The sequence below is a fragment of the Podarcis erhardii genome, assembly GCF_964252035.2.
Source record: "Podarcis erhardii genome assembly, chromosome: 17".
NCBI classification, from domain to species: Eukaryota; Metazoa; Chordata; class Lepidosauria; order Squamata; family Lacertidae; genus Podarcis; species Podarcis erhardii.
This window is the reverse complement of record NC_138515.1, coordinates 16,726,798-16,742,237: the sequence shown is the minus strand read 5'-3', so window position 1 is coordinate 16,742,237 and position 15,440 is coordinate 16,726,798. Positions and strand designations below refer to the sequence as shown.

Genomic DNA, 15,440 nt, shown 5'->3' with positions numbered 1-15,440 from the left:
CTGATACATAGTGGAAGTTTGCTGAAATTACCATATTTTTTGCTCTATAAGACTCACTTTTCCCCTCCTAAAAAGTAAGGGGAAATGTGTGCATCTTATGGACCGAATGCAGGCTGTGCAGCTATCCCAGAAGCCAGAATAGCAAGAGGGATTACTTCTTTCGCTGCACAGCGATCCCTCTTGTTGTTCTGGCTTCTGAGATTCAAAGTATTTTTTTCCTTGTTTTCCTCCTCCGAAAACTAGGTGTGTCTTATGGTCTGGTACGTCTTATAGAGCGAAAAATACGGTAGTAAGCACAGTTTTGTAAAACATGATGCTCTTCTATAGTTAAGGCTAGAAGAATTGCAGTAAACAGTATTAAACCTATGGAGCTACTGAAAATGCAAAAAGATTATTGTAAGCTTCCACCGGTATCATTTGAACCTGATGAGAAAAATGGTTACTTTCCCCTCCTGTTGTAGTAATAGGGACCTTCACATCACGTTGGTGAAATGTCAACAGTTGTTACACTACTTTAATGTTTTGTTTTGTGCTCTTTGAAAGTACACTGTTTTTTCAGTACTAAACTTTGCTTCCTCCCTTCCAACTGTCAATAGCTTGGAGTATCTCTTGATGAAACTGTAACTGAGAAAGACCTGGATGACTTGTTATGGATCTTTGGTTGTGAATCTTCCGCTGTAAGTAGATCGCAGATCAGAGTGCTTAACGTTTAATTGGTAGACTCTGTCATGTATTCTACTCAATGTTGATCCAGAGCAGAACTCCAGCGTATAGTTAGCAGAGTAAAAACTTAAGCATGTTGCAGGATTCCTAATAATAGACCAGAGGCAATTGTATTTCATCCAACAGAGCTTTACTGCTACTGAAGGCAAATGAGCATAATGGTCACAAATCCAATACATTCTGGATTGGCACTGTCCATAAAAAAATCCAATTGCAGCAGACTTAACTTAAACTTACAATAATTTATGATAAGATTGAACCTTAACACTAAGCATACTATGTACAGAGCACCACACCAGAGGGAAGAGAAAGTGAAGCTCAGGCTCCTCTTGGCCTTACTATTATAGTCAGCATGACCTTGACAGAAAGAGATCACAGAACCAGCTTAAGCCAGCTGTACTCAGCTTCTCTGAAGGAATAACCCAAACATCGTGAACCTTCTGCTTATTTCTTTCACACAGAGAAGCTTCCAGAACCCTCTTGAATTAATGAGAATAGGAAAGATCTCTTCACATCAGATCAATACTTTCTGTACTAAGAAATGCAAAAGGCCAATATTAAATTTTGAGTCCTTAAATGGACAGCTGCCTTGGTGATTTAATTCTCCACTTCCACCTCTTGCTAAGGTGGTTTGAGTATTGTTTTGTGAGATAATGAGGGATCTGAGTTCAATTTAATCAACTTGCACTGCACCAAAATTCTGCATTACACAAGATATGGTAGGAAATATTAGCTTTCAGCAATGAGAAGGGTGGGCCAGTAAAGAAAATTATTCTACCTCCCCCAATTATTATTTAAAAAAACCTCCTCTAGTGACTTTGATTTAAGGGAACTAAATGTTATTTCCACCTTCTGAAAGACGAAGTATATACCCAGATATTTCTAATTCTTATGTTGTGTACATACTTCAGATTAAGAGAAAACTTTTAAAGAAAATATCCTTGCAGACAAAATGCTCATGGTAGTCTTCTTTTAAGAGCAATTTGCCTTGCTTTTGAATTAGGCATAACAGGGTTTCCCTGTATCCAGGGAGCTGGAGAAAGATTTGCCTTTACATAAATACCATGAAAGCAGAAGTGCTGAAACAAGGACAGTTTTTTCCCTACTGCCTGACAGAATAAATTCTTTTTGAGGGATAATGAGTAACGTCTTAAGAGCCCTCCGTCTGTCTTGTTTTGAAAGGAACTGGTTGCTGAGAGCATGGACGGAGAAACGAGAGGTATTTTTGGCACTGCGTTTAAGAGAACATCGAAATTCCTAACACATCAGGTATTCAACAGGTTTGTGAAATTAATTAATTTCCACTTGATATCATCTGAGAAAAGAAGTTTATGGGATTATAATTGTGAGAGAGAAATTTGGTTTAGTATTTCAAAACATTGCTGTGATGTAAGCCATGGGGCAGTGGCGGCAGCTTGTCCCCGCAACTGTGGATGCCTAGGACTGCCACCGTCACCAGGGGGCGCTGTACATCATCATGCCCCCCCCCCCAGCATTCTGTGATCTCTGGCACACATAGTGGGGTTTGGTGACTTAGCGTGTTCACGCTGGGAGGGGGGCGTGTTGACGTAGAGACTTGTGGGATCCAGGACCCTGAGGATTTATAATAATAATAATTTATTATTTATACCCCGCCCATCTGGCTGAGTTTCCCCAGCCACTCTGGGCGGCTCCCAATCAAGTATTAAAAACAGTACAGCGTTACATATTAAAAACTTCCCTGAACAGGGCTGCCTTAAGATGTCTTATGAATGTCAGGTAGTTGTTTATCTCTTTGACATCTGATGGGAGGGCGTTCCACAGGGCGGGCGCCACTACCGAGAAGGCCCTCTGTCTGGTTCCCTGTAGCCTCACTTCTCGCAATGAGGGAACCTCCAGAAGGCCCTCTGCGCTGGATCTCAGTGTCCGGGCTGAATGATGGGGGTGAGAGACGATCCTTCAGGTATACAGATTTGACGCTTATGACACGGGGCAAGTTAAGGATTGAGTTACCTAGCTTACGTTTTTATCATTCATATTTACAATGCAGCCTAAATAACTGTGGGCAGAAATGCCTCAATCTAGCAATCCCATATCTATCTGTTATGGCTATTGGGTGGTTACTCGAGAGCAATCAGGCAAGGTGCCTCACTGATCTGTTCTAAAGCTTTATTGATGCTAAAAACCTTTACAATGCAGAGTGCCTCTGTTCCACATCTTGCTCATTCACTAGCAGAATCTGAGAGTGGGCGGTCCTTAATCTTCTCCAGCAGAGTAGTTACTTGACCCTCAGCCTCCGCCTCCCCTCTCTGCGCGAAAGCCTTCTGCACAAGGAAGGCGTGGGTAAAGGGGGACCTCCCTCCTCCCCGCTTTGCTCAGACAAGGTGTCCTGGCACCGCCTTGCATCCTCCAAGCCCTGCATCTCCTCCCCACTAGAGGCGTGGCTTCCTTCATCTGCTGAGGAGGTGCTGCTTCCCACGATCTTTGGGGGCTCTCTGTAATCCATCCGCCTTTCCCCCCCCCCTCGCCCCTGAGCCGATGGCAGTTCCCTGACACTATCACTTGATAGCATGGGCATACTGTTCATGGGACGGTCATGGTTCTACTAAGTAGCACACTATGACCTGGTCCAAGTCCAAGTTTGGTTTACTGTTACCGTGTGAACAGGCTGGCTCCCATTTTGCACCCACTTGGGTTTCTCCAGGCTAAACCAAGGTTTGATTTAATATATCCAAATCCAGGATCAATGTGGAAGTCTCTCCTGCTTAACCAAAATATACAGGCATAGGGCAAACCTTACTATAGACCATGATTATGGAGGAGAGACCTTAACCACAATTCTGGGTTTGGACAACACACTAAACCAAACTTTTTAACCAATTAGTGCTTATTATATTTGCACTGTTTGCATTATGTAGAGAAAGTAAATTTAACTTCAGTTTTCAAGATAAATAGGAAAGTTGAAGAGGGGCTGGAAAAGGTCCAGTGGTTTTCATTGTTTTATGTATTTCATGGCTTGTGTGGTTAACTGGTTTGCTAACGTAAATTTTTGTGTCTCCAGCTATCACTCTGAAACGAATATTGTCCGGTATATGAAGAGATTAGAAAACAAAGATATTTCCCTAGTTCACAGCATGATTCCTTTGGTAGGTATTAATTTAAAAAGAAAAAAAATGGCAGTTGCTGGTGTCCTTGGTTGAAATATACTGACTACGTTTTCTTTTCTTCTGCATGATTCTTGTTTTCGTTTTTATGTTTTTACTTACTGACTACATTTTCTGCTCCTCAGGGATCCTGTACAATGAAGTTGAATAGTTCATCAGAACTTACAGTAAGCTTTTTCATTTTTATTTTCTGAGAGATGTGTAGCTAATCAAGCAATAATAGCCCTTCCCCCAGAATTCCATGTGAACATTAAGTAAAATTAAAGATTGGGGGGTAGATTTAAATAAGCTTTCTTCTCCTAGGAGTATTTTGTGTCTTGGTGAAATCCTTGTGGAAGTGCTCTTGTGAATGGTCCCAGCAACCTTGGGCATATGGTAGTTTTTGAAATAAAAATTGAAATCACAGGACCCACTTGCTATGATGCGCCCACTATGCATCATTGTAGATAAACAAGAAAGTTGTGGAATCCACTTTAAGATAACTTGGACACAGAATCCTATTTAAATTCAAAAGGGTGGAGACGTATTTGATAATATTTGCCTTAAATATTTGCTCTATTAGTGCATGACACAAGTTTCCTCAACCTCGGCCCTCCAGATGTTTTTTTGGCCTACAACTCCCATGATCCCTAGCTAGCAGGACCAGTGGTCAGGGATGATGGGAATTGTAGTCTCAAAACATCTGGAGGGCCAAGGTTGAGGAAGCCTGCTCTATTTCATAAAGCTTTCTAGATTATTTATATTCAAAACTGTTCAGCAAAATGAATCAGTTCTGTAATGCAGAGAAGAAATAGTATACTGATGACTTTTAATAATGACTTTTTAAATGCCATTTGATTTGTATTTTTTTAAAATGTGGTTTTTTTCAAGTTTATAATCATGTTTTCTAGCTGGTAATAATGAGCAACCTACTTTTACGGTGTGGAAACCTAAAAGTCATATATATCATAAGTATCCTATATAATTGGTGTTCAAAAATTCTTCAACCCAAAAGTATTTACTTTCCTTTCCGTGTTTGTGTTTTTCTTTTCTGCAGCCGATTACATGGAAAGAATTTGCCAATATCCACCCCTTTGTACCTCTAGATCAGGCTCAAGGATACCAGCAGCTTTTCAGGGAGCTTGAGAAGGATCTGTGTGAGATAACAGGCTATGACAGAATTTCTTTTCAACCGAACAGGTAGGAACAATCTTGCTTGAACCAGTGTTTTTCAGGCACACTTGCCGTACTTCCTGCTTTTCCTAAGGGCTGTTTCACACATCCATTTCCCTACCCAGATATTCCTCCTAGCACATCTACTGCATGTTGCTCCATCACATGTGACAAATGGCATGTGTGCATGTGGTACAACAGACAGCTCAGGAATGAAAGGTTTGAGCTGATATAGTGAAAACGATTATATTTTGGGTGTCTACATGGTTAGACAGAGCTTTTGGTTCCAGTAGCAACTATCTGATTTCTGAAGGTGCATGTGATTTGGAAAACTTCTGTAAAATGACAGCAGTTTGGTCACTTGCCCTCAATGACAGAGTTTTCCCCACTGCAGAAGCCCTGAGACAGAAGAAGCCCTACTAGCAAATTTGCTCACTGTTGTTAAATATGTTAAAGGCCAGGTCAGGAATGGCTAACTGTAATAAACAGCATTGCTACAATATGCTGGTTAACTGAATATCCTTTCTTTTCTTTTTCTTTTTTGCATCTGTGTTTGTTGTTTTTTAAAAAACTTTTTAAATTCAAAGTTAAAACAAAACATATTATCCAGAAACATATCATCCTTATTCCCCCCCCCCATTTTTCCTCCCACCCCCCACCCTCCCACACAAAACCCACCCACCCACCCCCACCCCCAGGCTTCCCTCAGTTCCAGTCTTTGATTTCTCTAAGAATGCTGTTTTCTGCATGTTACACAGTTGTATAGATCCTCAAACTATTTAGCTGATTATTATCAATTAAAAGTTTGTGAATGTTTATTCAAAACCAGCCAAGGAATCCAGTTCGCTTTGTTGCGTCTTCAAATACTTTGTAAAGGGTTCCCATTCATCTTTAAAGTCACAGTTATCCTTGTCCCGTGGCTTATATGTCAGTTTTGCCAGTTCTGCATAGTCCATCAATTTTTCTTGCCATGATTCTTTAGTTGGGGCTTCTTCAGTCTTCCATCCTTATGCTATTAGAACTCTTGCAGCCGTTGTCACATACATGAAGATGTTTTTCAGCTTTTTTGGCAGATCTTTCCCTACAATCCCTAACAAAAATGCTTCAGGTTTTTTAACAAATGTTAAATATGTTAAAGGCCAGGTCAGGAATGGCCTACTGTAATGAACAGCATTGCTACAATATGCTGGTTAACTGAATATCCTGACGTCTTTCCCTTTCCTTGACTTCTTCAGGGAAGCAAAAAGGCTATACTGTAGCATGAACCGCTTAGAGATGACAATCTGTTCATCTCGAATGACTGAACTTGTGTCATGCACCAATAAGAGATTATATTTCACATTATTTTCTGTGTGTATATATTTCAGCTAGACAGGATATGTGTGCGCAGCCCAAATTGTAGACATGAACGATGCTTGTTCCTGGTGAATGATTAAACTGACTTGATTAACTAAATTTTCAAAAACTGGATGCTGAGCCAAGCTGCTCAGACGCGTATATTATAATAAGCTTTGTGGTCTTGCAGTGGAGCTCAAGGCGAATATGCTGGACTTGCTGCAATCAAGTCTTATTTAAATTCAAAAGGAGAATGGCACAGAAGTGTAAGTGAAAAAGATGAACTTTGTTTAACTCCTGAACTGACAGTCCTGCATGCTACTACTCATGCTTAGGGGGTGGCACTTGTTTATCAATGCATGGCTGTACTGAATATATGATTTGGGGCCTGTTTGCATGGGCAAGACCTCCTCTGTTTACCTTTGCATCCACTCTCCTTTTTATTGAGAGACTAACAACATTGCAAACGTCTTTCCCTTTCGTGCACAAGTAGCCATTCTGTCAAGATTCCATAAATACCACCGGTAAGTGCCACAGATCACTGTTGAACCACATGACTTTTAATCAGTAGTTGTATTATGCAGAACTGCATAATAATCGGTAAACTTACCGTTTTCACTTTACAAGGGAACAGATAGAGGGAAGGGACCGGAATAAACCATATTTTGTGTTCAACGTTGAAGCAGTTCCATAAACACGTGGGATACCTAAATCCCTTATTGTTAGAGTAGAGACATTACTTACCAGGCGTCCATAAATATTCTGGTCAGTTGTGAGTGGGTATCTTTTTTTTTAGGAAGAACGTTTGTGGTGCCTGCCTCTGCTGAGCTCATTCTGGTTTTTGCAGTTTATTTATTATTTATTTAATAAAATTAATTCACTGCTTGATTGTAAAAAAAGCAAAACCCTCAAAGCAGCTTATAAAAAGATAAAACAAGAAAAAACACAACCCTACTTTAAAGCCTACAAATGTTAAAATACTAAAACAGAATAAAATTACATCGACTTCCTAAGCATCTGGGTTTAGGGACCTCTCTGCATTTGATTTCTCTCCCCCAGCTCACTATGACTATGGGAACTATTTTCTCCTCGCTGGGACAGGAACAGGGGTTCAGTACAGCAATACTTCTGGGCTTCAGAATCCTCTCTGTTTCTGAAGTTCGGTCCTGCGCCAAAGTCAGCCAAAATTCATGTACCCCAACCAACAACTCGCAGTATAGCAGCAAAGAGTGAAACATAATCCATACCAAAGCATACCAAAGTGGTTGTTGGTCTGTTTTCGTTCCTCAGTTATCTGCCCATCAATGAAAGTTGTTGCTGAAGTATAGTATATTCTGTTGTATCTGGAATGCAGCTAGGCACACATTGTGCAGTTTTGCTGCAGAAATCCAGGAGCTAGCTCATTAGTGGCATGAAAGCAGAGTTGAGATTAGAAGAAAGGGCATGCCAGGGGCTGGCTCTGGGTACTGAGATTTTTCAAAACCTCACTGGGGCAGCCAGAAGGCTTTTGTGCTGGGATTAGAGCAGTGTTGTTAATTGAAATTCATAGCTAGGATACTTTGAACATGCAGAGGTATTAGCATCAATATCCTTGCTTTTCAACAAACAATCTATTATTAGGGCTTCATTTAAAAATTCCACCTCTTGCTTCCCCACCCAGCCCAATGCACCCAATATAAAAAACTAAATAGCAGATAAACATTTGCTGTTTACTCTGTATAGTTGACTCAGAACCATGAAGCAAGGAATAAGTTTTAAAATTAAAAAATTGTCCAGTAGCACCTTAGAGTCCAACTTAGTTCTGGGTATAAGCTTTCGTGTTCATGCACACCTCTTCAGCGTGCACAAGAAAGCTTATACCCAGAACTAACTTAGTTGGTCTCTTAAGTGCTCCTGGTCAATTTTTTAATTATTATTTTTTTGTCTGCATCAGACCAACACGGCTACCTACCTGAATCTATGAAGGAAGGAGATGTCTGTTTTCTTCTTCCCACAGTCAATGAATTAGCGACATACTATTTGATTCAGCTTTTGCTGCAGAATAGGCATCTTTTTAGATCTGATGACTCCCCCATTCAGAAATATTTATCATCCATAATTTATTGCAGTTTCTTTTCCTCTCACTTTCTGTGGGATTGCGAAGCACCACTGTCTAAAGTGCCACCATTTTTCATTTACTAACTTGCACGTAGTAATAAAGCAGCGCCTGCCAGACTAACTCAGATGGCATTTCCTGGGGGGGGGGGTGCCCCTGGCACGCACAGCTTCCTGGAGGGGCAGAATTCTCCCACATTCAGAATTCTCCCTCTTTTCCCTTCATGTGATCAAACTGAACACCTGAAGAGAGTTCAGAGGGCTGCAAAATGTACCTTTAGTTGGCTTTTGCAAGGTTGACACTCTCTTAACTTTTTCCCCTGTTAAGGTTTGTCTCATTCCTAAATCTGCCCATGGCACTAACCCAGCCAGTGCTCAGATGGCAGGAATGAAGATTCAGCCAGTAGAAGTGGATAAAAACGGAAGCATCGATATCATTCATCTTAAGGCTATGGTGAGTTGCTCGCCCTTCTTTTGAATGCATTATGGTATTATAAGCTTTGGCTAAAAACTCTTTAATTTTCAATGGGCATATACAATTACATAGAAGAGGAAGCTGTGCCTATCTTCTTCTTCTTTTGGCAAAATATTATGCAAATCTTAAATGTGTAGCTTCAGTTGTTAACATGTGCGATAGCCTATCTCATTTTGAGAGTCAGTTCTGTAGTGTGTCTGTTTTTCATGGTTATTTTCCCTCTTATTTGCTACAATTTGAGTGGAAACCAGATAACATGAAAGAGCAGATGATAAGCAACTGCAGCAATGAAGTGTTTGCTGCAATAGAGCATTGTCTGAAGGGAAGACTGTAAATCGAGGTCACCAACCTGTTGCTTCTGGAGGTAGCCCAGGTTCTGAGTTCTCATTTTTCAATGAAAGTGAGTCTCTAGCCTGCTTGCCTGCATAGAAATAAAGTTATGGAACAAAATGTCCAAGTACCTTCTAAGCAATTTCTGTGGCTACCCCTGCTATAAATGCTCTGATTTCCTTGATCTCTCCCTGACAATTTTTTGGTCTATTTTTCCTCCTTTCTGAAGGTGGATAAACACAAGGAAAACCTGGCAGCTATCATGATCACATACCCATCGACCAATGGTGTCTTTGAAGAGGATATCAGTGATGTCTGTGACTTGATTCACAAACATGGAGCCCAGGTTTACCTGGATGGAGCAAACATGAATGCTCAGGTGGGAAATCCGGTTTATAGACTCCTCCTGTTAATGCAGACCCCTGACTGAATTTGTGAATCGTGCTTAAAAATAAATGTTAAAAGTGAAATTTTGTACCACTTTAATAATGAATAATAATTGACTGGACATAATTAACCACACTATGAATCTTGTTATTTAAAAAAATCAAGAATCTTGTCTCTGACCTTTCCATAAAATCTAAAACTACATTTTACAAGTTTTGTTTTAGGTAAAATAAATACTGAAATTTAGTTACAGCTTCACATATATAAGGTAGAGCTATATGCTAATCTTTGTTTTGTTGATTTTTTTTTTAGCAACAGCAAACTTCTGTTTTTAAAAGAATCTTAATTCTTTTCATCAGCAGACTTGATTCTGAAAAACTAAATAATCGCATTTGTTTAGCCCTCTAATCCCTTCCCTTTTGTTTTTGAAACTTTGTGTTCTCCTTCCTTTGATAGGTTGGTCTGTGCCGTCCTGGAGACTATGGCTCAGATGTCTCTCATTTAAATCTCCACAAAACCTTCTGCATTCCTCATGGGGGAGGAGGACCTGGAATGGGACCAATAGGAGTGTACGTATCTAGCTCTTGTAGCAAGAGAATTCCCCCCACTAATTTATATTTTAAGTAGTCCATTGCTATAGATATGGAATATGGCAGTACATAGCCTCACTAATGATGACTGTCTATGGATAGAAAGATGGAAAGCTTGATTCCTTATGAGCCTTTGATGTTTTATTTAAGGATTATTTTGTTGATTTAAAGAACCTTTATTTTATGGAGGGATTACATTAAGTGGAACATTGCCACTGTATATTGGACTAACGTTAAAATGACTTCATAAAAGTCTTAAGCTAGTTTTAACACGATGGCAATGGTGCAGTGGGAGAGAGTTTTATTTCTAAATCCTTTTCTCTTTTTTTGGTTCCATTTTAGGAAGAAGCATTTGGCTCCTTTCCTGCCTAGCCACCCTGTCATTGCATTGCAGCATGATAAGGATTCCAGCCCACTGGGAACCATCAGTGCTGCTCCTTGGGGGTCCAGTGCTATATTGCCTATTTCCTGGGCTTATATCAAGGTATAACTGGGACACAAGTGGCACTGTGGTCTAAACCACTGAGCCTCCCGGGTTTGCCGATCAGAAGGTCAGCAGTTTGAATCCCCATGACGGGGTGAGCTCCTGTTGCTCTGCCCCAGTTCCTGCCAGCCTAGCAGTTCGAAAGCACACCAGTGCAAGTAGATAAATAGGTACCGCTGCATTGAATGGCATTTCCATGCACTCTGGCAGAGGTTCCCTTTATTTTTCTAGAATCTGATACATCTGAGGAAGTGTGCATAGCAGGCTCTGTGAATAATTGCTTAACCTACATGGTCTTATTGTTGGCTATTTGTCCCTTCAGATGATGGGAGGAAAAGGTCTCAAGCATGCATCAGAGATTGCAATATTAAATGCTAACTACATGGCAAAGAGACTAGAGAAGCACTACAAAGTCCTTTTTAAAGGAGCCAGAGGCAAGTATTTCAGCCTAACATGAAGTTGTCCATAGTCCCAGGAGACAGTGGTACACACCCAAAATGAGGAGTGGAGGGTTATTGGTTTGCTTTGTTTTTGTTTTCATTATGTAATTTGTGTTTTTATTTGTATTTTTATGCCCTGAGATCTTTGGATGAAGGGCGGCATACAAAATAAATAAATTTAAATCGCAGTTCGACCAGGAGGCAAAATAAATAGTGTTGCAGAAGTAACTTTTCTCTTTAGGAAAATCCATCCAAGCAAATAAGGTGAATAATTCCAGTGTGCAGACTAATTAATCCATAACACAGAAAGTGCAATAAAAATAGGAAACCCCAAAAATATGGAATGGTCTATCAAATATAAATTTCAAAATAAACAAGGCGTACAAAGCTATTAGACTTAAAAAAGAGAGTTGATAATTGATTGTATTTCTCTGAAGAAGGATCAGTTGGGTCCAAAATGTGTTGGAATAGCAAGCATCCTTTTTAATGCTACTCTGATGGGTCATTGCTCCTGCTTTCAGACTGATCCATGGCAACAGTGGAGACCATCCCCTCCCTCCAGTTGAAAGAATTGCATAATTCTGTCCCTTCATTTCAGGAAAGATCCGTCCAGCAGGGTAGCTGATCATACTGGTGCTTACACAACCTTGTGCTGTACTAAGCTTTTGTGTTACCGCCTCTCTGTCCTTTCCTTTGTCACTAGTCTTGTTTGAAGGTCACGATAAACTGTTTTATAATTATGAAGAGAGCCTGGACAAGTCTCAGGCTCATGTAATCCTTCCCTACTCCCTTCCTGCAGAGTGACCACAAGGAATTTGGAAGTAAAATCATCTGATCTCCTTCAGCACACATGGGGGCGGGGGCGGGCAGGAAGCTCAGTACGCTAAAAGCTTGTGAATATAACTACAAACAAATGTTTATTTCCAGAGAGGCTGCTGGATTAGTCTGTTGCAACAAGAACAACCAAGTCTTATGGTACCTTAAAGGCTGACAATTCTGGGACAGTCTTTTGTGAATGAGAGTCCACTACATCAAATGTGTGGAGCATGAACCTTGGTTGTTAAGTGTAATAAAGCCTGGAGTTCAGCAGCAGTGAAATGCAAAACTACTGTTTTGAGTTGTTGCAACTAATCTTATGCAAAATAGCCATCATTGCATCTAAACCAGGTTGGGGGGTCATCCTGTTGCACCCACTATCCCAGCCTCCTGACAAAGAGTATTGGCCCACTAGCAATCTAAATAATATGGGCTGAAAGGCGTTTGTGGATGAATTCATCCTCCTAAGAGGATATTCTCCAAAGCTGTAGGAGCAGCTTTGGACTTGTCTGCTTCTCCTCAATAATATATGTGCATGCCCCCTCCCTACAAATTGTTAGAGCTGTGTCGTGTACTCTCTCACTGCACTGTGCCATAATCAGGGCTGCTTTTTCCCTGTCAAGGATCAAATTCAGTCAGGGTAATCTGTTGGAGAGGGCACATGCCAGCAGTGGGTGTAGCTAAAAATGAAGTGTTCTGGATTAATTCAGAATTTTTAAAACCCCCACTCTGCTTCAGTTTTCAGTTCAGAATTTCCAGTCTTATGCTCAAGGGTAACCCCCACTGGGTACTCTCAATCAGATGGCATTTATTTTCTGGGGTGTCAGAGAGCACTATTTGGTACCCAGCACTCCTAAGCGTCCGTAGGAAGCTGTTGGGGGTGGTCATTATGGGATATAGAGCAAACTGTCATCAGTATGCTGGTGACACACAGCGGTTCCTGCAAACTATACTTATTTTAAACCCTGGCAAGACAAAGAGCTTGGAAGTTGATGTACAGGAATAACACACCTGAGTTATGGATACTGAAAGCTACTTCGTGGTCACATTTTATTTTTCTACAAATATAAATTTTAGAATAAAATTTTCATATGCAGGTTATGTAGCTCATGAATTTATTTTGGACACCCGACCTTTCAAGAAGACAGCAAATATTGACGCTGTGGATGTCGCTAAACGGCTTCAGGATTATGGTGAGTTGTCAAATGGGCAACGTTCCCTCCCATCTTTTATCACAATTAAAATGTAGGATTGAATCCTGTGGTGGTAAGAATTATGAAAGCTGTTTAACCAGCTCATCCAGCACCATGTGGGCTCCTACCATCAGGCAAAATTGAGAGCCACTTGTTTTTTACCATTTACCCTGCCATTGGACATGTCTGAATTCTCTCCTGGTTTGGTGGGGAGTCAGGCGATCGGGAGAACATGATTATGGATGTCCACAAATTTGACATTTGGGTTTATGCAACTGCTGCAAGCTGAGAATACATAAGGAGAGAGACGACTGTGCTTAAAATAACTGCCCCCCCCAGTTGGTCAGTAACTGGGCTTTGTAAATGGCCTTGCTGTATGTAGCGAGGAAGAATATGTAATACCGAAGTGTTCCTTGAACTCTGAAAACATGTTGTTTAGACTTTGCTTAGGGTCCTGGTCTGTTGGAAAGGTAGTACAATAAAAGAATGTTGTGTTTGCTAGGATTCCACGCTCCAACAATGTCCTGGCCAGTGGCAGGTACTCTGATGATTGAACCAACAGAGTCTGAAGACAAGGCAGAGTTAGACAGATTTTGTGATGCAATGATCAACATTCGACAAGAAATTGCCGATATAGAGGAAGGAAGAATGGATTCTCGAGTTAACCCATTAAAGGTGAGAGCAGGGTTTATTTAATTATTTGTAGCAGTTGCTCTTCATCAAGATTGTTTTGAAGTAAATTGCCTACGGTTGATGCTGTAGTCCCCAGGACTCTGCAGTTTAGCGCAGAAAAAGGCAAAAGCCAGCATTTATTCTATTTCTAGCCTCGGTCCAATATATCTGAAGGAGCGTCTCCACCCCCATCGTTCTACCCAGACACTGAGGTCCAGCACCGAGGGCCTTCTGGCAGTTCCCTCACTGCAAGAAGCCAAGCTACAGGGAACCAGGCAGAGGGCCTTCTCGGTAGTGGCACCCGCCCTGTGGAACGCCCTCCCACCAGATGTCAAAGAGAACAACAACTACCAGTCTTTTAGAAGACATCTGAAGGCAGCCCTGTTTAGGGAAGCTTTTAATGTTTGATGTATCACAGTATTTTAATATTCTTTTGGAAGCCGCCCAGAGTGGCTGGGAAAGCCCAGCCAGATGGGCGGGGTATAAATAATAAATATTATTATTATTATTATTATTATTATTATTATTATTATTATTATTCTAGCTGTTGTGTCTCATGGTATAGGCCCTGTACTCCTCCTACTGCAATATATTATAGGCATGTGGCTCCACTTGATTTTTAACAGCATCTGCTAGAAAACCTGATTCACTGTTCCCCATTCAGAGAACTAGTCTTGGTCACATCTTACTGAAACCAATAGGACTCATTTGTTGGTTTTTGTTGGTTATTGATTTCAGTGGAACTTAGCAGATCTTTCTCTTAGCTGAGTCTATTACTACTGTTTGAGTATTTATATTATTACTGAATTGAATTATATTATTATTTTGTATACTTTAACTTAGATGTCACCGCATACCTTGACCTGCATTGCTGCTCCTAACTGGGACCGTCCTTACTCCAGAGAAGTAGCTGTTTTTCCATTGGTAAGTAATGAGTTAACATGGGAAGCTTTCCTCATTTTCATTTGAGCAGCCAGTTTTATTAGACAGCATTACTACTGGAAAACATTAGGAACCTTGCAAGCCAACCTTAAAAAGAAAGGTACATCAGATTTGCCAAAAAGAGATGGCATAAAGGCTAGGATTAAGCTGCCTCTTCCTTCCTGTTATAGCCTTTGTAATTATCTGCCATCTCAGCTAATTTGAAAGAGGTCCTGTAAGTTAGATACAAAGGTACCTTGGAGCCAGAAAACGTTATCCTCTAACTGGAATTTGGTGGGGATAACATAAGTAGGTTAAAACAGAAATGTAAAGACCTTGAACTATTGGTTATTTATGGCTAATGTTATGATGGAACCCCGAACTTATGTGGCAGTTAGTGGATAACTACCTCACATTTTATAATGCTTAAATTATTCTGAGGGATCTTTCCATTGGTCTCAGAAAGAAATCATTCCTTACAGCAAGCAGCAGAACCCCGATCCCAAACACATTAGTTATGTTGAATTCACAAAGTGTATCCTTTGTCACTTCTGCCATTTTGAAACTTGGGGGCATCAAAGCAGTTTGAGATACTCCATGGGGCTAAAATTAACAACTGACTCAAACTCCTTTCATGAGCTGAAACGTGGAACTAATTTCACCCAACTTCTAAAACTTCAGGCTT

The 15,440-nt window shown here is 40.6% G+C and overlaps 1 protein-coding gene across 1 annotated transcript in view; it reads left to right on the top strand.

The window, feature by feature from the left end:
* The window catches only part of GLDC (glycine decarboxylase), a 35,814-nt gene that overhangs the window by 19,318 nt on the left and 1,056 nt on the right, over positions 1–15,440 (top strand). The window contains exons 11-24 of the mRNA XM_081844879.1: positions 597–677; positions 1,906–2,003; positions 3,764–3,848; positions 3,992–4,033; positions 4,903–5,045; positions 6,544–6,619; positions 8,776–8,901; positions 9,482–9,631; positions 10,096–10,208; positions 10,572–10,713; positions 11,036–11,147; positions 13,067–13,162; positions 13,665–13,837; positions 14,678–14,758. Coding sequence (XP_081701005.1) covers positions 597–677; positions 1,906–2,003; positions 3,764–3,848; positions 3,992–4,033; positions 4,903–5,045; positions 6,544–6,619; positions 8,776–8,901; positions 9,482–9,631; positions 10,096–10,208; positions 10,572–10,713; positions 11,036–11,147; positions 13,067–13,162; positions 13,665–13,837; positions 14,678–14,758 — 1,518 coding nt within the window. The remainder of the gene's footprint in view (positions 1–596; positions 678–1,905; positions 2,004–3,763; positions 3,849–3,991; positions 4,034–4,902; positions 5,046–6,543; positions 6,620–8,775; positions 8,902–9,481; positions 9,632–10,095; positions 10,209–10,571; positions 10,714–11,035; positions 11,148–13,066; positions 13,163–13,664; positions 13,838–14,677; positions 14,759–15,440) is intronic.